The sequence below is a fragment of the Dunckerocampus dactyliophorus genome, chromosome 4, assembly GCF_027744805.1.
Source record: "Dunckerocampus dactyliophorus isolate RoL2022-P2 chromosome 4, RoL_Ddac_1.1, whole genome shotgun sequence".
Classification (NCBI taxonomy): Eukaryota; Metazoa; Chordata; class Actinopteri; order Syngnathiformes; family Syngnathidae; genus Dunckerocampus; species Dunckerocampus dactyliophorus.
The window spans coordinates 4,514,929-4,540,462 of record NC_072822.1 but is presented as its reverse complement, the minus strand read 5'-3'; the positions used below and the strand labels follow the sequence as shown (position 1 = coordinate 4,540,462).

The 25,534-nt window shown below is 40.4% G+C and overlaps 2 protein-coding genes across 5 annotated transcripts in view; both read right to left on the bottom strand.

The window, feature by feature from the left end:
• Positions 1-24,529, bottom strand: part of frmd3 (FERM domain containing 3) — a 65,857-nt gene extending 41,328 nt beyond the window's left edge. For all 3 annotated transcript variants that reach the window (XM_054774432.1, XM_054774433.1, XM_054774434.1), the window contains exons 1-3: positions 24,175-24,529; positions 1,780-1,884; positions 1,200-1,242 (exon numbers count right to left, since the gene is read on the bottom strand). In XM_054774432.1, coding sequence (XP_054630407.1) covers positions 1,200-1,242; positions 1,780-1,884; positions 24,175-24,279 — 253 coding nt within the window. In that variant the 5' untranslated portion in view covers positions 24,280-24,529. The remainder of the gene's footprint in view (positions 1-1,199; positions 1,243-1,779; positions 1,885-24,174) is intronic.
• The window catches only part of LOC129180209 (kinesin-like protein KIF27), a 33,249-nt gene continuing 31,999 nt past the window's right edge, over positions 24,285-25,534 (bottom strand). For both annotated transcript variants that reach the window (XR_008570112.1, XR_008570113.1), the window contains one exon: positions 24,285-24,367. The gene's annotated coding sequence lies outside the window, so the exon portion shown is untranslated. The remainder of the gene's footprint in view (positions 24,368-25,534) is intronic.

Sequence of the window (25,534 nt, the reverse complement as noted above, 5' to 3'; positions counted from 1 at the left end):
AAAGATCCCAAAATTTGCAAGCGTGTCAGGCCAGCAAAAAATTTGATATTTCAGGGGTCCCGAACACAAACTCCCAAAATTCACTCAGTAGTGCTCCCTTTAAATTCTTAAAAAATTTGCCCCTGCCACCAGTTTCATCCATCATCACAAAATTTGGTGTAGACGTCAACAATGACAGGACGCACAAAAAAGTCTCAACAACCCAAACAAACAGGAGGTGGGCCATTTTGGTGTCTGGGGGAAACCAGGGGATGTAATTTTGCTGAACTAGTCCCAGGGACTTTGACAAAATGAGCCAAAATGAAAATCAGCGAACACTAAAGTTTTTTATACTGTAGTGGTGTTGGGGCATGGGACAGGACATGACCACATGGCCACCTTGGCATCAGTGTCGCCCCCTCCTGGTCATTACTCCCTCACATGGTCAAATTGTCCCGAAGTTTTTTATGGTGGATAAGGTTCACCCCCCGAGCCCGGGACTGTGTGTATCAGATAGCGCCCCCTGCTGGATAAATATTATGAATGTTAAAGTCCTGCTTGAGACGCCCCGATTTCTTTCAAACTAGGGATACTAGGGATACTGGTCTCGAGTCCTGCGTCCGCGTGCCCGCCGACTCGCGTGATGTCCGAGTTGCGTGGGGGTCTGAGGGCCCGATTAATGCTACTTCTTTTTTTTTTGCATCAGTGCAATGCTGCTTTGTATTTTGGAAATGTGCATGTTGACACGGCCATTTCAAGGCTCTCCATATGTGGCCTGTGAAAGCGTTTAATCCGGCCGGCATGTAATTCTTTTTGTTTTAAATTGTATCATTGTTTGCTTCCACAAGTCCCTGCTAAATGAGGGTTGAGCAGCGCTATCAAACTGACCATCAGCAGATAATTTTGCTGAGCGCTGGCAAAGTCAGAGTCAGATTAGAGTCTTCCAGCCCCTTTTCGGATGTGTTTGGATTGTATTTGGCTCATATTGTGCTTCACAATATTCTAACATGTTTGAAATAAACCCTTCATGCATTCATTCGCTTTCTGCACGTGCCTGCATGTGTTGTGTTGAGCAAAATCTAATGCTACTGTTTTCCCCCATAACACGACAGTATTATTTTGACACCACTTCAAAGCAGTTGATGCATGTCATTTTCATCAAAACCATCCATATGCGCCGTATCTGGTCAATTCCAAATATGAAGCTTATATCAACTTACACTTCATCTGCCGAACCACAGCTTTGTTTGGCTCCAGCCAGTGCTAAAGAAATGTGACAGGAGGAAAAAGAAGTGAAATGTTACACGCTTACGTAGCAGACGCTCCGAACATTCATTTACCTTCACGTGCGAGAATAAATATTACTTCAGCAGCCATTTTTAGCACCACAAGTTCTAATGTGTAGAAGCACTTGCCAATACTGGTCGTTATGCTTGTAAAAATAAATGCATTACATATTTATGGTAGGCCCTTCATCTAATTTCGTGTAAAACAAAATCATAAAATAACCACATTCAGCATTCATAAATTACCACACGGTAGCTTTGCTAATGTTAAAGGAAGAATGTGGTGGTTATTATTTTACAATGCTGTGCGCCAAAAACATCTTTTTAGTGTTATTTCAACCTGCTTGTGAGATTTAAATGCAGCCTGAATCCTTGAAATATTCCCTTCTTCCTGTTCCACTCCATATTTTAACAATACTGAACCGATTCAAGGGATGTTGCTTCTGTTACGCGCATGCGCCTGTGTGCGACATTACTTGAAAAGGCTAACATTGGGATGCGATTGTATATTTACCCTCTGTTTCTCCGGATCCACATAGCGAATACCAAAGTAGTCCTTCTCGAGAAGGTTGTAGTGATTGCACACATGGTCAAGCAGGAACTGGCCTTTGGTGTCTCTCTGGAAAAATATAAGAAAACATTTAGAAAAGCGCTTAGGCCACACTCCAGCATACCCGCGACCCTCGTGAGGGTAAGCGGCATAGAAAATGAATGGATGGATGCTGTGACAAATTCATTTCAACATTGTGTCCATCTTTTTAGCACACGCGGACCAACAAATTATAACAAACCAGAAAGAAATATTTAGTACAACTGAAGAATAAAACAATAAATCAGTAACAACGACCACAGCATCACATACGTACACACACTGTATAATTTTAACAGTATGAAGGTGCCTGGTGAGGCTAACAAAATGAATATACCGCAATGCCTCATTTATTGTGGTTAATTGGTTCCAGACTCAACTGCGATAAGTGAATTTCCCCGAAGTAGGATTCAATATTAATAAAGTGAATATTTTTGTAGTTAGATCATAGAAAACCTGTTTATGACTTTCTTACCATTATTAGAGCCCTCTAGACATAAAATAACACCCCTATAGTCAACTTTACACTCACATTACCCAATATAGTAGATATAATCAGGTAAAATAAGCCATTTAAGACATAAATAACCCTCGTGCTCATGTGTGTTTCAATGAATGTCTTCCGGACGTGTGGACAGGAAGTGACGTCGGGGATTCAGCACTCGAGTACGGCCACAATAGTCGCCAGTGTTATTATTATGATGATGATGATGACTATTATTTTTATTATCATGTTATTGTGCCTGTTGGGAGATAAATAATTATAAAATAATAAAAGCCTGTTACTGATGATCAAGTCTGGTGCGTATTACTAGTGACACCTACTGGCCAGAAGAATACACTTCATCAACGTCTTGTATTGCCTCACAACTGTATTTATATTTTAGTTTGGGGGTCAAACACCGCCGCCCGGTGGTAGCTTTCAGGTGCAATGAATTTTTAAAAATGTAAAAAAAAACTTCAAAAAAATACATTTGTAAATAACTACATCAAATTTTATGTAAACACATATACATTTTGGAAATATGGGCCATTATTTTCTTTCAAAAAATAACATACAGTTACAAATCCCATAGTTTGTGCATGAATAAGTTGTTTCTTGCGAGCTGCGACCCGTCCCACTTTGTTTGACAGTCCTTGAACACACCATTGTACGCACAGATAGACTACTATACTGCATTTTTACCGTTTTTCTTTCACCTCATATTTGGCCCCAAATTACTATGCGAGAATGCTTTTATCACAAAATTCAAACAGCGACATCAACATCAAACATCTTCTCTCTAAAAACCACACTCCAGGCTCGTGCTGGTGGAAGGTGGTTCTGCAATCATTTTGTGCTTTTAATTTTATATTGTTACTGTCTTGCTTTTACACAATACATAATAAATAAGACACATTAGATCGCTATAATGTTGAAGCCCCCGGTTCCACCGGAGATTTGTGGGAACACTAGCCAGTCCGTGGGTCAAAAAAGGTTGGGGACCACTGTTTTGGTTCATTTAGAACATTTTTTTGCTTGAAAATGCTTAATTTAGGCCAAGAATGAGTAACATTTGCTTCAATGTGCATTTTTGGACTAATAATAGGCCTTAGTCAACCACAAAACAGTGATCGCTTACTAATTATTTCATTAGAAACTCGCGACAGAGTGAGGGAGCGATGTTCGAACGACGACTGTAATGTAAAATGCACAGGCACTGTGCTTCAGCTCATGCAAGTGGCCTTCCAAGGGGATCAAACTGTGTCACGTGACGGGGGTCGGCGGTGGGATGCGTGAATGCGTCAGGTGTGAGTGTGGGGTCAGGTAGGGTGGGCTGTTTGGCTCCTAGGACTGTTTCTGACTGCCAAACGGGATCAGATGCAAAACTTTCCCCTATCACAGCTGACAAATCCCATGAACCTCAGCTCCCTTTGACAATTCAGCCAACCTGTCACGCACACAAAAGGGTGGTAAACACATGTTAATAACACAAGGAAGAGAAGTGTCAGCGACTCTTTTGTGGCGGTGATGCATCTGCTGTGGTAAAGTATGGAGCCAGTAAATACAGGCTGGGTGTTTAGTCCATAAAAACAATGCAGACACACACAGATCGATCAATATACACTCTACTTCTGAGTCAATATGTACTCATCACATACAACACACACACACACACACACACACACACACACACACACACACACACAGTCATGAAAAACAGCACACCTAAGTGTCTGGACGCGGCAAAACGCATGCAAGCAAAACACGAAGAGAACGAGCTTGTTTGTCAGGACTTGATTGACCACACTGTTAAAAAGTAACTGTAGCATCTACAGTGACTTGCTGGCAGCAAATGGCAAGTAAGTTGCTGTAGTATAGTCTACAGCAGCGGTGTCCAAATTGCGGCCCGTGGGCCATTTACGGCCCGCGACTGCTTTTTTACTGGCCCTCGGCACATTCTAAAAATACGATTAAACAATCACATTTTAAAAACAACAGCAAAAATGTAGAAAAAAGCAGTAATTTTACAAGAATAAAGACAAAACACTGAGGGAGTAAAGTCATTATATTAACAGAAAAAAACAGCATAAAGTTGAAATATTATATGAAAAAAGTGGTAATATAAGAAACAAACCAAAGAAAGAGTTAAGTTGAAATGTTAGGAAAATTAGGTTGGGTAAATGCTATAATGTTATGATAATAAAGTCAAAATATTAAGAGAAGAAGTCATATTAGTATGAGGAAAAAACGTAGAATGTTGATATATTTGTAAAATAAAAAAAAAAAATTTGGTTTGGGTTGGTTTTTAAAAAAAATGTAAAAGCGGCCCCCTCATCTTTTGATTTTTCAGTATGCGGCCCTCAGTGGAAATAGTTTGGACGCCCCTGGTCTACAGTATGATTACTGTAAATCACATATAAGGTAATATTAATAAGTACTGTATTATTATTGACAGTAATAGTAACAGTACTGTAATACCCCTCACAGTAAGCCAGTGCTGTACTGTATTTTTTACCGTATTTCTTACTGCTAATGTAAGACTACTGTAGTAAGAATGATCACATTCATTTGTAATGCTGTAATTCAAAAACTGGAATAATTGCCGACTGTTAAATCAAGACACATTTAATCACAAAAAGTGCATTTATTCTTGTTAAAGCCAAAGATTACCACATATACAATGAATGAAACCCAACATGGTTTGCTTTGATTTCATTTTCTTTTCAACATGCGTACCAGTTACATTGTAATGCGTCATATGTCACAGTTCACAGTTCCACATGTTCCACATGTCCAAAAGGACACGCATCAATTCTCACATCAATTACAATACATTCACTGGACACTACATGGCTTCTGGGCTCAATCTGATCGGAACACACGAGTTTCCTTTTGAAAATCCATCAATAATAGAAACTTTTTCATTTGGAATTTCAAGCTGGGATGATTCTTCACAAAGTCTACTGAACATTTGGGACGTCACATCGCCTACTTCTCGGAAGTCCTCCATCAGAGTGGATATTAAGGACACGGGTAAAGTACTCTTCGTTTGTAATCTCAAGTACAAACAGAGGCAAATAAGTAAGAAAAAGACTGGCAGGTGTGACCGTAGCCAACATTTCCTGTGTGTACACATCAGCGTAGTGGGCTGGTCTCCCACTTGTTCATTTCCTTGACAAAATGCCTTGATAAATTCCTCTAAAATGCACGTTGGACATGTAATTACGGGTATCAATGTTTCAAAATATAAAGTAATTTTTAAAATACATTTGCTGGGTTTGATTTACATAAAAGTGGGCAAAATATAAATCAATTAATTAAATAATATAAAAATTTTAAAAATGACTTAAATAAAAGTGTAAAAAAATACAAATGAATAAAAATAAAATGTGTTCAATAAAAGTGTAAGAAAAATTATAATAATTCAAATGACTGAAATAAAAGTGTAAAAAATAAATAAAATAAAAAATAATTTAACTGACTTAAATAAAAGACGATTAATGACCATCAGAAAATGTGGGTCCCAGGTTGAGGCCATCTGAGAACCCCTGATAGATTTGCTTGCCGCAAAATGTAACAGAAATCACTGTAAAAATGCGGCACGCTGATTTGCCCATTTGAGAGGTACAGTGACGGGTGATGTTGGCATTTAAACTGCATGGAAGGAATCCACGCTCGTGAAGATCTCTGGTGATTTTACAGCCAACAAAATTTTCCAAAACGACAACAACGGCTGAAGCAGCGCGTGTGTTTGTCGTTTGTTCCGTGTTTTGACGTATGGCGTGTCTCGGTGAGCGAGTAAATCTCAACGAATGCCCGCAGGACGGAATCAATCAGTCCTGCTTAACTGAGCACAAATTCAACCTCCATCAGCAGGTTATTGAGCTGTTAGAGGACACGCACACACACACACACAAACAATCAGATGAGCAATGATTGGGACAGGCCTTGAGGGGGCATATGATGTGACGGAATGGCACCGTGAGGGCTACTTACAGCTCAGTGCAAAGCTTTGGAGCAGGAAAAAAAATCATTTTTTTTTGTACTTTCATAATGATTTAGAGGGCATGACTAAGTGTTAAGGAAAACACAGCTCTATTTGCCAACATGGTCATTTATTAACAAGTATATTGCACAGCACATCAGCAACAGAACCAATGCTGTAATCGTGGTAAGGAGCAAAGTGCTCAGTCAGCATGAATAGCGCTGATGAATGCGTCGTGAACAACAGTGCTGCAAGTGTCACATGCACGGGTTTCACACCAACGGCCGAGTAGTGCAACCCAACATTTTAAAGCGCACGCAGAGGGCGCATAAACAACTGCTGTGGCCAGTGAGTGTGCGAGTTGCGTGTCTCAGTGTAAAATTTGTGCATTTCGCACGCATGTGTCCGTCCTCGTCTCCTCGGGACTTTTTGTCTGATTCATGCCTACAGCGTCATGGCGAGCTGTGAAATCGGGAAAAAGAGGCGCAGAGGAGAAAAACAAAGATGGCACACAGAGCTAGGCCGCAGACGGATCTTCGAGTGACACTCGTCGCCGTCCTCGGGGCAGATGCTTGAGGACAGCCAGAGACGAGCGGCGTGAGAGGGAGGACGGTGAGCCGAGCGGACAGAGACAACAGAGGCCCCACACGCCAAGAGGATGAAAGAAAGAGACGGCTCTAAATAAAAAGAGGATGCTTGACGCAGACAGAAGAGTCTATGTCATGTCCAACAAGGGTCAAATATATTTTTCATATTGTCAAAGGCTGGACATTAAAAATTAACCCGGTCAGTCGCTACACGATCTCACTTAATGACGGCAAAGTGCTCTGCTTTCTGCTTCACTTCAACACACACGCACACACACCCCCCCACATACACACACACACACACACGCACACACACGCACACACACAGATATAGCCTCAATTCACCGTGTTCAGTTAAGCAGGACCACTGCAGTGTGCGTATGTGTGTCTGTGTGTGTGTGTGTGTGCGTGCGTATGTGCCTGACAAGCTTTGTGCAACATAAAGCGATATAAAATAAAAGCACTTATGCAATCAAATATTCATTCCTAAAAATACATTTAAAAAATCCCCAAACTCACAGAACATCAAGTATTCATGCTGGAACATGACTTTGGACATTTGAAATACAAGACAAGGAGGGTTCTAACTTCACTGTTTGACAATATTAACCAAAGCATTGTAGACACAATGCTGGGGGGGCGGGGATTTTGCCCATCATCCACAAACCTTATGTGAGACATGAACACATGTCTTTCTCTTTTCTGTGCGGTCCTAAATATACAAAAATTGTTAAAAACACTAAGCTAAGAATGCAGCTAATGGGCCACACTTATTCCGCCTATAAAGCCTTCTGAGAAGAACTCCAAAAAGCGCCAACAACGCTCCATTTACATGTAATGTGATGCGCGTATTAACCAAGCTACAGCGACATTGTTATTATTATTATTATTATTATTATTATTCTTACTAACATTCTTACGCTGATCGAACGACGTTACTGGTGTATTGACACCTTGCCACACCCCACCGGCTAGCTACTAGCTGGCTAGCTACTAGCCGAATATTAGCTTCACCAAACACTCGCCCGCAGCGCGTCAACGTTAAGTAAACGTTTGGAAAAGTTAATGTAGGTGTTGGTTTCTGTGTTGCTATGTGAAATCAATGCGCCCAGGAAGGAAGTTCCGGTAATACTTAAAAGGACCAAAGTATGGCAAAATACTGTCAGTATTAGTAAGTATGACATGTTATCATGAATGTACCTGTTACTACAGTACATGGTCACCGCATGGATAGAAAACCGTAAAACCTTGTTGGAGGTGTTTAAATAGGCGGCAAAGTGTATCCCATTACGTGCAGTAATGAGTTGTCTCTTTTTGTCTTTATCTTTAGAACTTAGGACGTCCCGATTCCCTTTTTTTGGCTTCCGAGCCGATACGATTTTTTTATATTCTTGCCAATCTGATCCGATCTGATCGTTTTTTTGTGTTTGTTTGTTTTGTCAATAATAAAAAATGTGACAAACGTGAATTTGTGGGAGTGAATATGGTTATGAAAATAGCTCTTCAAAGCATTCAAAATAATGCAACCAAAGTATTGCCGAAATGTACTTTTCTGTTCCACAGCATGACCGACAATATTGTTTGGCTTTTGGAACAAACCCCTGTGAGTCAGGTCCCTGAGCCAATAAAAGATCCAAGAACAGATCAAACTGGAAAAATGGGCGTGTTCATTTAATTTAATGAATCATTTGTCATGGTTACAGATCAATTTGTGGTGTGATTTAGAATATATGACATTTTTTTAACAAACTCCATATGAAATCCGTTTTGTTTTTTCACAAATTCCGTTTTTTCCGCTTAAATTTTTTAGAATTCAGTTTTTTTTACCTTTTCTGCTTATTTTACCAGCACAGAGTGTGTGCTATTTGGGTTAGTGAATAAAATGCAAAAATCCTTACATTTATTGATGCGATACATCATTGGCCCATTTTGTCTGGTCATTGAGAAATGGACGCAGCTTCGCTAACTTTTCTAACTGGATGTCAGCGTCAGCGCATGCAGGACCCGCACGTCGTCCGTGGCCTGTAAAATGAGGTAAATAAACACCCCGGCTGCAAGCGGAGCATCTACGGTGGCCTGTACTGCACAATTTGAAATTCTGCAATCAGCAACGTGCACTCTGACAACAATGAGGCAGTACATTGAGTCTGTGAATGGCCTTTTTTGGTGAAGCCACACACACACACACAATGAACTGGCATGCTGACTAAAACACGTGACAAACAAGCCTAACCAGATCAAAACAATATTTTGCACCCTTGATGAGAGAACTAGGATTTGTGTGGGCGAAAAACAAAGGAAATAAGCGATGAATAAATAAAACATCTTAGCCGTTTATCTTTCAGTCTCTGAGTCGCAAGCACCAACAAGACGCGAGAGGCATCAATCATTCAGAATGACGTCTTCTAACATGCCATCCTATAGCTCGTATCGTCATGAAGTGACCCTGAATGTTGCTGTGGCGTAAGGCGCTAGGACCCTGGGTCTCGTGGCCCAGATACAAGGGCCCCGTGTGCTGTTTAATTAATATGCACGTCAACTCAATTATGACCGGTGCTTATTCACGTTACAACGTTTCTTGTCACGGCGCGGCGACCTAATTGGCTAAACGTATAAAGCTGAAATGTTCAATCCCTGCATAAATGAAGAAGGACAGCGGGAAATTGGGAAATAGTGCAATTCCACGCCTGCGCTGCTGCCGCTTTTCAAGTAAATGTAGATTTAAGAGGCAACGTTTGTTGTTTGCTCTTCAGATGGAGTGTTTAAGCTGTGTTGGTGTACTGCTCTCCTCTTTTTAAGACGGACAAGCATTCTGAACCGAAGCCTAATCAGCAGTTGGGTCCGTGCTGCAACTTGAACAGAATGCATCACAGACCAATCAATAATGTTGGCGCTTCAAAAGTCAGCAGGTTGTCCCTGCCTATTTTCTCGTATGCTACAGCATACCATACATTATCATAACTTACATGTCTAATATTACTGCATTGACTCACAATAAAAGGCAGCGTTTTTTCCCATTTAAAAAAACATTGTGACAAAAACAGGGTGATTCATGGACGTATTTTCTTCCAATCTACTTTTTATATAATAAATATACTTTGTCGAATAACAAGTTTAGCTCTTTATAGCACGGGGAACCATATTTGCTAACTTGACGAGCCAAAATGGACACCACACGCAACATAACGTTCTACATCAGGGGTCGCCGACCCGTCGATCGTGAAGTACTAGTTGATCTGCGAGACTTTGCCGGTCGATCACGAGAACATTTTGAAAAAAATGGATTATCATATCAGTGCCCTCGGCTCCCAGAGCGCGACCAACAGGCATGCGTTTTGCCCACTGAACATCTCGTGCAGGTTCACAGCCGACACCAGCGTTCTTATATTATATTATTAAACGTTATTATTAAGTAAAATTGTCCACAAAAATGTCAAAGATGATCTGCCCTGGGCCCTGTTTGACCCTCGGCCCACCCTGCAGTTCGAGGAACCGCAGCGGCCTGGCAGCTGATGTGTAGCCAGAAGCGGGAGGGGTATGTCGGAGCCTATCCCAGCTGACTTTGGGCGAGAGGCGGGGCCAATGGCAGGGCACGTATAGACAAACAAGCATTCACACTCACATTTATGGACAATTTAGAGTCGCCAATTAACCCAACATGCATGTTTTGGGAATGTGGGAGGAAACCGGAGTACCCGGAGAAAAGCCACGCACGCACGGGGAGAACATGCAAACTCCACCCAGAAATGTCCAGGCGGAGATTCGAACCCGAATCGAATGTTTTTGTCACATCACTCCAAAGTTCAGCATGGCAAATCATATTTTTCTACATTTATGAAATATTATACGAGTGCACAGCTAGAGTTTGTGAAGTCTTAAGTAAGTAGGTCATTGGTGTTTGGGCCATTGCAAAAGATTAGACTGCTGGAAAAAAAAAAATCTGGAGGCCAAAAAGTGTCTCCGGTGGAGGAGTCGGGATGCAAATCATCCTCTGAGGCTACGCTTCGAAGACTGGGGGAGCCAAGCAGCGGATCAAAACACTTCAAGACGGGGATGTATTCTATCCATACGAAGGAGGCCAGTCCATCACAACCTCTCCCGGCATCATGACGCCATTTAACAGTTTTAAGAATGTGCTTGTGGGATGGTCTCTGCTGGACTTTTAGCCCAGCTGATGCAGGTTTCTACCGTGATTAAAAGAGAACACTTGAGGTCATCACAGCTTACGGTGCCAATTATACAGGAAATAGAGTTTGCCAAAGGGGTGTCCAAACTTTTTCCAGTGAAGGCCACATTGATATTTTGTTATATATATTTCAAGAAACAACTGTATCTGAAATGGGCGAGAAAGAGTATTATTAGCAAGAATTTTCATGTTTGCTGATGTTTTTTTTTTATTTTCCAAAAACTTTTTTTTTCTTGTAAGTTTTCTTCTTGTAATATGACTTCAATCCCATAATATTATAACTTTTCGACAACCTAATTCCCCAAAAAGAACAACTTTAGTTTGTTTTGCTTGCCATAATATTACAACTTACAAAAAAAACATTCTGTCTTTAATATTTCAACTCGATGCTGCTAAATGACATCATTTTACCGCATAATATTCCGAGGTTATTCTTGCAAAATTGCCACTTTTTTTTTCTCTCCTAGTATTTTGACTTTATTCTTGTAAAATTACTTTCAAATTTTCTTCTCATAAGATTATGACTTTATTCCCAGAATATTTTGACCTTATTGCCATCATATTATAACTTTTCCCCCAACCTAATTTACAACATTTTTTGCTTGTTTCTCATATTACGACTAAAGAAAATGTCTTTTTTCTTTAATATTTAAACTTTATGCAACTAAAATGATGTTATTTTTCCTCATAATATTACGACGTTATTCTCATAAAATGATGTCTTTTTGTCTCAATATTCTGACTTTTTCCTCGTACAATTACAGCTGTTTTTTTCATTTTTGTTAACTATTTCAATTTTCTTGTTGTAAATTTTCTTCTCGCAAAATTCTGACTTTATTCCCTAAATATTTCAACCTTATTGTTGAAACGTAACTTTCCCCCACCTAATTTACAACTTTTTTTGTTTGTTTCTCATATTCCAACTAAAAAAAAAAGTATTTTTTATTTAATATTTCAACTTTATCCAACTAAAATGATGTTATTTTTTCTCATAATATGAAAGCTGTTTTTTTCCATTGCTGTTGTTGTTTATTTTCCAACTATTTCATCTTTCTTCTTGTAATATTATGACTTTATTCCCAGAATATTTTGACCTTATACCCATCATATTATAACTTTTCCCCCAACCTAATTTTAAAACCTTTTTTTGTTTGTTTCTCATATTAAGGCTCGATGACTTTAATATTTAAACTTTATGTTACCAAAATTGTGGGGTTTTTTTCCATAATATTACAGCGTTATTCTCGTAAAATTATGACTTTTTCCTTAATATTTTGATTTTATTCTTGTAAAATTACTGCTGATTTTTCCATTTTTGCAGGTTTTCTGTTACGATGGTGTTTGTCGCTCTGCTGCCGCCTGCTGTGTGTATGCTTTCTGTGCAGCTTCAGCCGGTGTGGGTGGAGTCCCCAGCACACACCTGCAGGCAATCTCATCAGACTACCTTCTTATACTCAGCAGCAACTCAGGACCAGTGCCAGATTGTACTCCTTGCTACCTGTTCCGCTTCGTCCGGCTCCTTACCTGTTCCCCGCTTTCTGGCTCACCCTTGTCCCTCTGCTTAGTACTATTTCCTGTTACACTAGTTATTGTTCCAGCTCAGGTTTGCCTGCAGTATTTCTTAGTTGTATTCTAGTTATTCCTGTCAGCCTTCTGCTGGCAGCGTTTTGTGTTTTTCTACTTTTGGTTTGTGACTTTCCCTTGTGTTGTACTTTTCCCGCTCGGGACACTTTATGTTATTAAATACCTTTTGTTTCTATTTTTGGTCTGACTCCTTGCGTTGGGTTCCGCCCCTTTTTACAAGTGGCGACTCCCACTTGTGACATTTTCTTTCCTTTTAACTTTCTTGTTAAATAAAGCATTAGAATGTGCCACGGGCCAATAAAAAAACAGCCATGGGACGCAAATGGGACGCACACTTTGGACACCTCTGACTGAGCCTATTGACACTTTTCGACTGCATAGTACCAGCTCAGCCCTACTAGCCTCACTTTGCAGCGGCCGGTAAAATAGTCACTAAACACATCGGCCAGAATAAGACACGAACAATTCTTAACGTGGTTGTTGGTCACGGTAAGGAGACAGAGTTTATCCAGCCGTGCAGCAAAGCGAGAACTGTGGCGTGTAACACTGAAGCACCTAAAGCGAAAGCACAGGTACAGCTAACGTTAGCATGTGTGCTTATTTTTGTCATTTCTAGCCGCGTATCCTCAAATGGTACAATGAACGAATCTGCTCGACCGATGAGCAACCGCATGACCGGGTACTCTAAAGCAGGGATTCTCAACTGGTGGTTTGCGACCCAAGAAAAAACACAAAAATAACCTTGCACTTTTATTCTGAAGGGAATTTTTTCATGCAGCGGGCTGAATGTGCCAGTCATGTATCTTGTTGAGCCTTAGAAAGTGCTTTCCTGTCAGCAGTCATTAAGAAGTGATGGTGGGTCCAACATCGACTATATTGCATCTCTCGGCTCTTTCTCGGGGCTTTTCTTTGTCACGTGATGCTGTGACTGCGCTATGACCTTGTCCCTGAATGGGAGAGGTAAATTACCTCATCATCACTTGAAATACTGCAGGGACGCACACACACACACACATACACACACGCAAGGGCATAAAATGCATGCACACACAAAGTGAGTGAGTTCATGGCTGGGCACACAGGCTAATAAGCTCAGAGTTGGAGCCATAAATTATCAATTTATGGGGCAGGACCAGTTTTGATTCTAATGGAGAGACATCCCTTTTGCTGACCACGATAGAGAGAGAATAGTGATGGAGATTGTAGCAGCATCACCGCTATTGTCAGCGCTCTTATCTTCACACCACAGGATGCTTGTGGAAGACAAAGAATCCATTAAACAGGAAAAAGGGACCCTTCGTGTGCACGAAAGTTATTACTCTTGCATAATACGAAAGCAGCAATGATAGGTGTCAGGGCCTTTGAGTGTGACGAGTCACCGAGACTGACTTGTGTCCTTCGGCCATGCACACCAGGTGAGCTTGTGCACGACTGACATCTAAAGTCTGGTTCGTTTGACGAGTGTGACTGCTCGGATCCATACTGGACCGTGCGATACACTTCCCAAGCCTCGGCATGCCTGAAAGAGATGGGACAGATTGTTCATGCACGAGCAGATGCGCATTCATTCATGCGATCGCTCCTCCTGCCAGTTATTAATAACTGGCACCTTGAATAACCAAAACACATAGAATGATTATTAGCAAGGCACAAAGCCCACAACGTATGTGTCATATGATTCATGCAGTTGCTCCTCTTGCCAGTTATCAGTGATAGGCACCACCTTACATAACAGAAACAGGCAGAAAGGCTTGAAATAATACCTGAAATGAAAGCTCACGGTATGCTCGCTCTTGCAGGATCACACGCCCGTGTACAGCATAGACAAGCCATATGCCGGTAATTTATGCAGTTGCTCCTCCCGCCAGTTATTAACTCATTCAATCCCAGCCGTTTTTCGAAAGACAACCCCTTCATTAGCGGCCATTTTACACATTTTTACACATTTTTACATGATTTTGACTGATCTTTCAAGGCACACAGCATATTGTGTTCTACGGCTATATAAACATGGAACCCACCAAAAGAAAGATTAGACTCCCGTCTTTCATCAGAAAAAAATAAGTTAGTTTCAACCTTTTTCCGTTCTTTAGTAATCAGCAGTAGAACATCGGTAAGTTTCAGGAAAATATTGGTTCCTGACTAGAAAAGGGAGAAAAGCAGCTTTTTGTGCAAGCATAACTTTCACTTTGACACTATTTTTTCGCTTTTGTGACAGCTCAAATATGTAAACAACTATACCAACATAAACAACACAAAAAAGGGTTGTTTTACATCAAAATAACAATTTATTTACAAATATAACACCATGAAGTATTTAAAACTTTCACATTTGGAACTGCACTATGTGTGTGCACGCGTGCTCGTGTGTGTGCGCGTGTGCATGCGTTGAAATTTCCCCACAACACGGAACCTTCTGCACGTTACACTTCTCCAAGCTCCCTCACTTCTTCCTTCCTGTCGTGTGTTTTTCCCCTCCACATGATCTCTGCCGAGTTCTTACCGAATGCACTTCTGCCACCTTAAAATTGGTCTGAAGTGAAACGCATTAGTGGGGAGTTGCATCATCGCCTCTTTTTGCCTCTCGTGCAAAAAAAAACGTAAAAGACGTATAAATACGTTGTTGGGATCAGGCGTTGGGCTTTATAAAAACGTATAAATACGTCTTTGGTTTTGGATAAGTTAATGAGAACCGCCACCTTGCACAATATAGATAAGTACGACAACTACAGATAAGGCACTAAGTCAAAGCCCCCGGTACATTCACTCACAAAGGGGCAGCATATGTGTCATATAATTAATGCAATCGCTCCTCCTGCCAGTTACTAACGATAACTCCCACCATAATACAAATAACCCAAATGACTCAAAATAACCCACAAAGCCTACTGTTAGTGTTACACTGAATACGGTCGTTCCTCCTGCCAGTTATTCATGATAATCGCCAACTTGCATCACAGAAACAGACAGAAGTGCTCGAAATAGCCCACAGTACGCTCGCCAGTTATTTGTGACAGCTGCCACCTTTCATAAAAGAAATACACAGCATGGCCAGGAAAGAGGCCTGAATATCAATCAAGCGCAGGATTAATTTTTAGTGCCAATCATGTGCCTCTTGCTTTGACTGATTGAACCATTTTTTGGTTGTTTCCATTCGTCAGCCACCGGCCACGCCATAGCATACATACCTCCACCTTCCTCTGCGGTAGTCAGATTTCCTTTCGTTTGTTTTAACGTGCATAGGAGCTGCTTTTATTCCTCCAACGAACCATTTACAGCACGTATCTCGTCTTTCGAAGCCATTTCTCATCCCCATGTGCTGCGCTGTATAATGCAATATAATCTTTCTGCTTCCTCTCGGTGGCGAGTAAAAGTCAGAAAATAGATTACGACTCTTTAATTGATGAGCATCAAGGAGACGCCGGCGAGTCGGCAAGACGGGAATAGAAACGGCATGACTATTTTTAACTTGCTCAAAACATGTTACGAGAACAGCGTGGCTTTCTGAGCTACAGTATACAGGAGATCTTTGTGACACGGCCGCACACGCTCACAAATCATCAGTCACAAAAGCCACAAATACAAAAAAGGACAGACACCAAAGTCCAATATTAGTTTGCTGTAATGAGACCAATTGTGTATTGATTGGGTGACATTCTAAGGGTTGCCATGCTGTACATCAGGGGTGTCCAAACTTTTTCCAGCAAGGGCCACATACTGAAAAAGGAAAGGATGCGCTTTGATGCCTGTGCATGTTGTCATTCATCCAGGTCATTGCATTCTCAGGGCATTCAATCCATCACAGGTGGACTGTTCAGGTTGTCTTAGAAGACGCTCTGCCTCTCATCCAAGCAGGCTTCATCAGCTCATGCTCAAAGACTAGGTGGGACACACACCAGTCCTACTAGATAGGACAGCTCTAGTCTAGTTCCTGCTCAAAGACTAGGTGGGACACACACCAGTCCTACTAGATAGGACAGCTCTAGTCTAGTTCCTGCTCAAAGACTAGGTGGGACAAACACCAGTCGTACTAGATAGGACAGCTCTAGTCTAGTTCATGCTCAAAGACTAGGTGGGACACACACCAGTCCTACTAGATAGGACAGCTCTAATCTAGTTCATGCTCAAAAACTAGGTGGGACACACACCAGGCAGACTTGATAGGACAGCTCTAGTCTAGTTCATGCTCAAAAACTAGGTGGGACACACACCAGTCAGGCTAGATAGGACAGCTCTAGTCTACTTGATGCTCAAGGACTAGGTGGGACACACACCAGTCCTACTAGATAGGACAGCTCTAGTCTAGTTCCTGCTCAAAGACTAGGTGGGACAAACACCAGTCAGACTTGATAGGACAGCTCTAGTCTAGTTCATGCTCAAAGACTAGGTGGGACACACACCTGTCCTACTAGATAGGACAGTTCTAGTCTAGTTCATGCTCAAAGACTAGGTGGGACACACACCAGTCAGACTAGATAGGACAGCTCTAGTCTGAGAGCCTGGTGCAATATCCAATCTATTTATCCTCTAAAGGAGGAGGCAGGTCCAAACAAAGACCTGTCCATGACCATCATTACATCTGAATGGGATGCTAACGAAGGTGACACCACCCAAACGGCCATCGTTGGCGGGCAGAGGCCCCACTCCATTGTATCCTAACGATAGTCATTTGACACCATCAAAGAGCCGACCATTCCTGTCTGCACCTGCCTCCTTCTTTAGAGTCAAGATATTATCAGAAAAAAATGATAAGAACAAAGTTGAAACACTTGGAAAATAAAAAACAACAGCAAAAATGCGGAAAAAAGACTGAAGTTAATACTAATAATAGGCCTTTTCACCTCTGTCACAAGGGCCTTTGCTGTAAAAAGTTTAGACACCCCTGCCTTATGGGATAGAGTGTGGTCATCTGTGCCTTTCATATAACATCCACACACGCAGGGCATCGCCGACAGCTGACGGGTGTCAGCCGCACGAGGAACACCGATCTTTCTTAATTATACATGATGTGTCACAGAGCGGCGAGGGCAGATAGCAGCATGTACTGTAGACGAGAGAGAATGTGAGAAAAGTTGTTCAAAGGTGAAGCAACGTGAAAATGAGGAGGAAGAGATGGATGGAGCAATGAAGGAAACGGAGGACGGATGGTGAAGGGGAAGCACACGCAGCCTGGAGGGTGGAGGAGGTCGCGTTTGTGTTGATCTGTACTTATCATTCCTGCAGCATGTCTGACTTTACATTAGCTTCTTACACACACTCATGCTGCATTCCATGACTGCCACAACGCAGGACATATCCCATTTGGATGCTTTCTTAGTTAAATAAACTGCAGACTTGACATTTGATTCAAACTGCATGACAACAGAGGTGTCCAAACTTTCAATATTAAGGTTCATTTTTAACCAAATCACCAAAAGTATTTTCTAGACGCTGAATTATTTTGCCTTCGATTTTTGTGAACTGATTTTTTTTTACATGGTTTTATGCTAAAAATGTAATTGAATACAAATTTGTAAACAAAATGCATGTGCAGGTTTTGAAATTGAGTCTGTTAAAAATACGGTGTTTTAAAATTCAGTTTATAAAAATTAAGTGCAAAAAAATTGAGTGCAAATAAATTACAGTAGAAGTTGCCAAATTCACATATACGGGAAAGTAAGACAGAATCAATCATCTCAGAGCCAGCCCATCAGGTATAAAGTCCACAGTCACGTGACTTAGGTCTTACAAATCCCGGAAGTGTGTGTGTGTGTGTGTGTTTTGAAATATTGAAATTATGTGCACTGAATTTTTTTACACTGAAATGTTATCAATTTTAAAACGCCGTATTTTAAGAAACTGAATATTCTTAATTACATTTTTAATTCAGTGAAATTTTCATCATAATTTGACATTTAAAAAAAATTGTTCACAAGACTGAAACGCAAAATACATAAAGTCAGCGTCTAAAAAAAATCTTTGGTAAAGAAGAAACAAATTAACCTTCATCCTTCGTTTAAAGAAAACCTGAAGAGTGGTTTATTTTTGCTTTACTTTATTTCTATTTCTATTATTTCTATTTTATTTACACCCCTGCATTTCACAGGAAAATTTAAGATTAAATAAAATCATGTAAAATCGTCTTTTTGAATGAAGAAAAAAAGGCTTCGCTGCACATCTTAAAATATTCATCAGTCAAATCCCAGTATTAGTGATTTCTCATAACTATTCAACATTTCAAGTTTTTCTTATTGAAGTTAAGCCTTACTGTATTTTAAGCCTTTTAAAACGGCCTTGTAAAAAAAATGTAAACATTTTAAAACTCAGGCTTCGCTACAGATCTTAAAATATCCATCAGTCAGCTACAGACGTGGGAGCTGTAAGTGTGATCATTTTGTTTTTCTAACCATATGGACAGTACATGATGTTGCCCATTATGTTGCTGTGTGTGATACATGGCATCTATTACGTTGGACGTGCTGGAAGTACAGCGTTAGAGTGTATCCAGTATGTAAAAAGTGGATAAAGTGCACAATAACGCTTCTTGGAAACACACACTCTGTCGGAGACAAGCATGGAAAAACACAGTACATTATTTTTTTTCCAGATTATATCTTGTTTGTTTTTGGACAATAAAAAAACAGTGTGTTCCCAGTCGGGCTTACTAAAGTACTTTTAAACTCTGTAAATTCCAGCAACAAAGCTAGATTTTGGACAACACACTTCCAATACACTATTGTGGCACCTTTGATGCTTACCGGTGTATAAGCCGCTATGTTTTCTCAAACTTTGAACCCTGCGGCTTATACACCGATGCGGCTGATCTGTGGCTAAAAACTGCATTTCCCACGGTGCTTGGTGTGGTCATGTTCTAATCTCGTGACATCTCCTACACTTCAGAACATTGTTTAAATATGTCATTCGGAAAACGCTATTACTTAGATAGTCCATCATAAAGGCAAAAAAATGTTCAGGACAACCAAAAACGTGCCGATAAGCCACCATTCTCGGCGGTTGCTCACCCTGCTGTCGCTGTCGTTGCACACACTTGAGTGAGCAACACCAATCACAGTTTATACTATAACCAAATGTAAAACATTGTTGATTTGGAATTATTCAATAAACACTATAAGAGATTGCACCAAGATTGCAAAGCCTGTTATGACGAATGAAAACAAAAGGAAATGTAACATATAAAAGCGGAGGCGCACCTGGATCCAGGTGAATCCACGCAGGGATCCACGCGCTATGATGACTCAAAGGCAGCCACAAAGATGCCACTGTGTCGTGGTTCTCACCAAGTCCACAGGATAAATCCAGCAGAAATAATGGGTCATGTCCAGCAACTTCACAAGTGACCCCACGTAAACCTTATGCACGGCAACGTACGTAGCGCCACAGGCGGACACGTCATATCCGCTGACGTAATGAAAGAGAAACACAGATAAATTAAATATACCGTACATATAAAATATAAAACTAAACATAAAATGCCGTGTTGTTGTCTTGGCGATGAATAAAGTGTCCATCCATCTCAATTTCACAAGTGACCCTACGTACACCTTACGCACTTAACGCCACAGGCGTACTACACATCATATCCGCTGACGTTCTTCTTCCTCTTCTTGTTTATGGCGGGTCGCAACTAATGTTTAGGAGCATACCGCCACGTACTGGTGTGCACATTCGCAATGGCAAGCTTCCATCATACAAAACACACAAAGAAATGGACATGATGCCGCTTTCAAGTTAAGGCAATGGATTTAAGGATAAGTGGCATAGAAGATGGATGGATGGATGGATGGATGGATGGATGGATGGATGGATGGATGGATGGATGGAGTTGGGTGTCAAGACAAGGAAACATGGCTGCTTCGCGTAGGACTACTGCCATGGAAGGAAACAGCTCACCGAAAGAGAGAGAGATGCTGTTCAATTCTGATGGAGATTCACCAAATGTTGGATTGTTCACCCACGAGTAGGAACCATGAGCTGGGATTAGACCGTCATGAGAGTTAGTTAGTTTCACCCAACTGATGTGCTGTGTTGTATGAAAAGTTGTAAAAAATCTTTCTGTGTAACGTCTTTCTGTGCATTAAATATCTCATTTGACATGTTTCTATATTTCTGAGGTATAACGTTTATAGAGTGTAGTCGCTGTGTGATAAGTTTAATGTTGTTTGGAAGATGACACCGCGAGTCAGACTGTTACACTGAGTAATGACCTCCAGCAGTTGACAAGCTCGTTGTGAGTTTATTCATAGCTCATGATTAGCTCCTGACTGGTCCTCACGGACTTGTGCACGCCACAATTTGCCACTTTATGACGTGAATGCGTGCGGCTCATACGCCGGTGCAGCTTATATAAGAACAAATTATTTTTTCCCTCTAAATTAAGTGGGTGCGACTTATACATATATATGATATATATGACGGTATTTAAAGTGAGTGAAAAATTGTATAATAAGGGGCTTTTAATCTATTGACAACAGCAAAAAGAGTCATGACCCACATTATGGCACACGGTGCCCACAAAGAAGAAGAAAAAGGTGGAAGGAAACAGGAGAAGTGCTGTTGTGGACGTGTAGCAAGAGGAGGTCATGAAATATGCACAACGGAGCACATAAGCACAGCACTCGGAAACACAAAGCTATTTAAAAAAAAAAAAAAAAAAAGCTCTGGAAAAGGGCAGTCAGCTAGAAGTATATAAACGTCCATTTCCATTCTATTGTGCACTGATTCACACTTCAAGCTTTACTTCATGTTTTCGTACCGCTGAGTACTGAGAGGCTCCAGCATGCACATGCGTGTGTGCTATCACAGGAAGAAGACACAGACATGTGTTCAGTCGATGTATTGTTAGGGTCAGTGAGGTCAGTCACTGTCACCACATATCGATATAGCATTTATACAGCAGCCATGTTCAGGCTGTTCATTCCCTGCATGACCGGTGTCAGAGTTTGGTTCGCATAGCCGGCAATAAGTTGGACCAGGGCTGCCTTTTCTGGCCCATTCTGTTCATTACTTTTCTGGACAGAATTTCTAGGCGCAGCCAGGGTGTTGAGGGGTTCTGGTTTGGTGGCTGCAGGATTGGGTCTCTGCTTTTTGCAGATGGTGTGGTCCTGCTGGCTTTATCGAGCCGTGACCTTCAACTCTCACTGGATCGGTTCGCAGCCGAGTGTGAAGTCCGAGTCCACGGTCCTCGCTCAGAAAAGGGTGGAGTGCCGTCTCTGGGTCAGGGGTGAGATCCTGCCCCAAATGGAGGAGTTCAAGTACCTCGGGGTCTTGTTCACGAGCGAGGGATGGATGGAACGCGGGATCGACAGGAGAATTGGTGCGGCGTCTGCACTGATGTGGACTCTGCATCGGTGTTAGTTTTTTAATTATTAGTTTTTAAACGTACTACAAAGGTCAACCTACGTTCACCCAGGCCCCCATTCACTCCAAAGTAAGCCAAAATACTCTCATTCGTTTGCGCTGTTTTGTGCAAATAAATTTAAGTTTGTGCTGCTTTCTTTTTTGAGTTATTACATTTTATCCATCCATCCATTTTCTACCGCTTGTCCTCACTAGGGTCACGGGGTGCATTTTATTTTATTTTCTTTTGTGAAAAATGAGTTCAAAATCTGAACAAATGAGATTTTGCTGTATTTTAATGGCCGTGTGCTAACATGAAGCATTTTCAAGTTTGTACTTTAGCATCTGCTGCAGCTCAGAGCACACCACAGTCACCAGTGAGGCTCTTATTTATTTTTACATGCAAAAAAATACAAACTTTTCCTTTTTTTCTGCAGCCAAACAAGCTGAAATATTACATCTGTCTCCGGTGGATGCTTCCACTCACTTCTTGCATTTGAATTCCTGTCCAGTTGGCTGCACGTCAGGTTGCTTAAGGGGGCTTTAAAAAGTACAAGGTTTGTGCAAAAGCACCAATGTAGGGGCGTAATCAACCCCTAGGAAGCCAGCAGAAACCAGAGACAAGCCTCACGGGACCAATCTAATCTAGTTCTGCACTTAGTGAGCTTACTGTGTTAATTGAATTAGTCAAATAATGTCAACAGTTTACGCCTCTCTCCTGCTAGCTCCGTGTTCCTTTCGTTGGAACCTCACTGCATTGTTTTTTGGGTTGTTTTTTTTACACAACAAAAAAGCTCATTTATGCTCATTATACTTGAAAACCGAGCTACAGCTTGAATGATTACTGTTCATAATAACAAGTCAAACCTGAGTGCATTTTGTATGTCCAAAAACAACCTAAACGCTCATTTCTGCTTATTTTGAACGATTTTAAATGCATTTCTTACATCCATAAACAACATCAAATATAATTTCTACTTGAATTTGAATTCATTTTGACTGATTGCAGTTCATATAATAATAACAAGCCATCACCTGAGCGCATTTTTTATGTCCAAAAACAACATAAAAGCTCATTTATGCTTATTTTGACTCATCTTGAATGCATTTTTTACATCCAAAAACAACATCAAATATAATTTCTGCTTGAATTTGAATTTATTCGGACTGATTGCAGTTCATAATAATAACAAGCTGGCACCTGAATGCCTGTTTCGATGTCCAAAAACAACGTAAAAGCAAATTTCGACTCATTTTGACTGATCGCAATCCATAAAATAATAACAAACCATCACCTGAGTGCATTTTTTGACATCCAAAAACAACACAAGAGCACATTTTTGCTTATTCTGACTGATTTTGGTGGATTTTTTACACCCTAAAACAACATAAAATGTCATTTCTTCTTGAATTTGAATGTATTTGGTCCTGTTGTAGTTCATAATAATAACAAGCTGTCACCTGAATGCATGTTTGACGTCCAAAAACAACGTAAAAGCAAATTTTGATTAATTTTGACTGATTGCAATCCATAAAATTAATAACAAGCCATCACCTGAGTGCATTTTTTATTTCCAAAAACAACATAAATGCTCATTTGTCCTTATTTTGACTCATTTTTGTGTATTTTTTTTACATCCAAAAACAACGTAAAATGTAATTTCTGTTTGAATTTGAACTTATTTGGGCTGATTGTAGTTTATAATAATAACAAGCTGTCACCTGAATGCATGTTTGATGCCCAAAAACAACATAAAAGCTAATTTCACCTCATTTGGACTGATTGCAATCCGTATAATAACAAGCCATCGTCTGAGTGCATCCAAAAACAACATCAACGCTCATTTCTACTGAAATAAGAAGTTATTTTGACTGATTGCACTCCGGGGTAACAAGCCACCACTATCATCACTTCCACCACACCCATGGAGCTCCATCCTTCCCTGCGCTCTGAGGGAAACTTCCTCCCTAACTTCTCTGCATTGTGTTCTTTGCACACATACACACACAAGCATGTGCACACACACTATGCTGCAAACCACATGCTCTGCGCCCTCTCTTTATGCCATTTTCCACAGAGGCTTAGTGCGGCATCTCTCCCTCCAAGCGGAGACACGTTATGTAAAAAGCATAGTAGCACATGATGGATGACTTGTACCTGGATGCTGCAGGAGATCTCGGAGTCGTCCAGCAGGCGGATGGTGCACAGGATCTCCTGGTCCAAGGAGCGGATGCTGGGACTGCGGAATCGGAGCATTTTCATCCTCGGCTCGGTGTGCTCTGACGCGAAGCTCCCCGCAGCATGTCAGCGCGTCCACGGCCACGCGGGAATCACGCAGGCGCGTACGAGTCTGGGGATCAAAGGATGGATGGGTGGGTGGTGGTGGTGGTGGAGGAGAGGATGTATGGATGGAAGCAGCATGTCTGACCACATCTGCGGTATAGACAGCATGCAGTCACTCCCTCAACCTCGAGCTCTTTTTCCAGGTCCAATTTAAAGGGCCCGTGCACACAAAATGATGCCATTGGTCATGTGTGTCGTCACATTGACGTCGGTTAGTATAGATGACCCCCCCAGGTAATTATGTATGACAACATGAGCCAGCGCACCGGCCACTTCATTAGGTACACTTGCACAATCCCGGAGAGACCTCTTTTTGGTCATAGAGGTATTAATAGAACAATATGTATGTGCTTTTATTGTATTGCAATTGAGCGAGCGATGTTGAGTTCCAATGACAAAGCATGTTTTGGGGTCATATTGAAAATTAAAATAAATAAAAAAAATACATCAGAAAAAGTTGTAATGTCACCGGAATAATTTTTTTTCAAGAATAAAAAATGTTAAAATAAAAATGTCACAAAAAAGCTAACATTATCGGGTTGAAGATAAGTCAGAATATTCATGGAATATATTTTTTTACAAAAAAAAGCTGAAATTTTATTAATAGTAATTATTTAATTAGGTTTCATTTAAAATCACCATTTTAAAAGAATAATGTCAGGGGAAAACAAATATTAAAATAACGTAATTGCTTTAAAAAATACTTATAGAATATTCATTCATTTTTTTAAATAACCATATAATTACTAGATTTTTTCGAATCATAATGTTAAAAGATTATGTCTGGGGGAAAAAACATAATAGAAAAATAATATTTTTTTTCAAGAAAAAAGTCAGAATATTAATAGAATATTACATTTTCACAAAAGAAAAGTGTCATTTTAATAATCATAGATTTGTAAAAAAAAAAAAGTCATAATATTAATGTCAGGACAAAAACATACTATTACTAGAATAATGTTTTTTTTCAAGAAAAAAGTCAAAATATTCATAGAATATCACATTTTTATAGTAAGTCGTAATTTTATCAAAAATAATTACATAATTAGGTTTCGTTTTTTAAGTAATAATGTTAAAAGACTGATGTCAGGATATAAACATAATATGAGAATGACAAGAAAAAAATAATTAACTGTAACTGCAGTGGCTGGCATTTTATCAAATAATCTACATA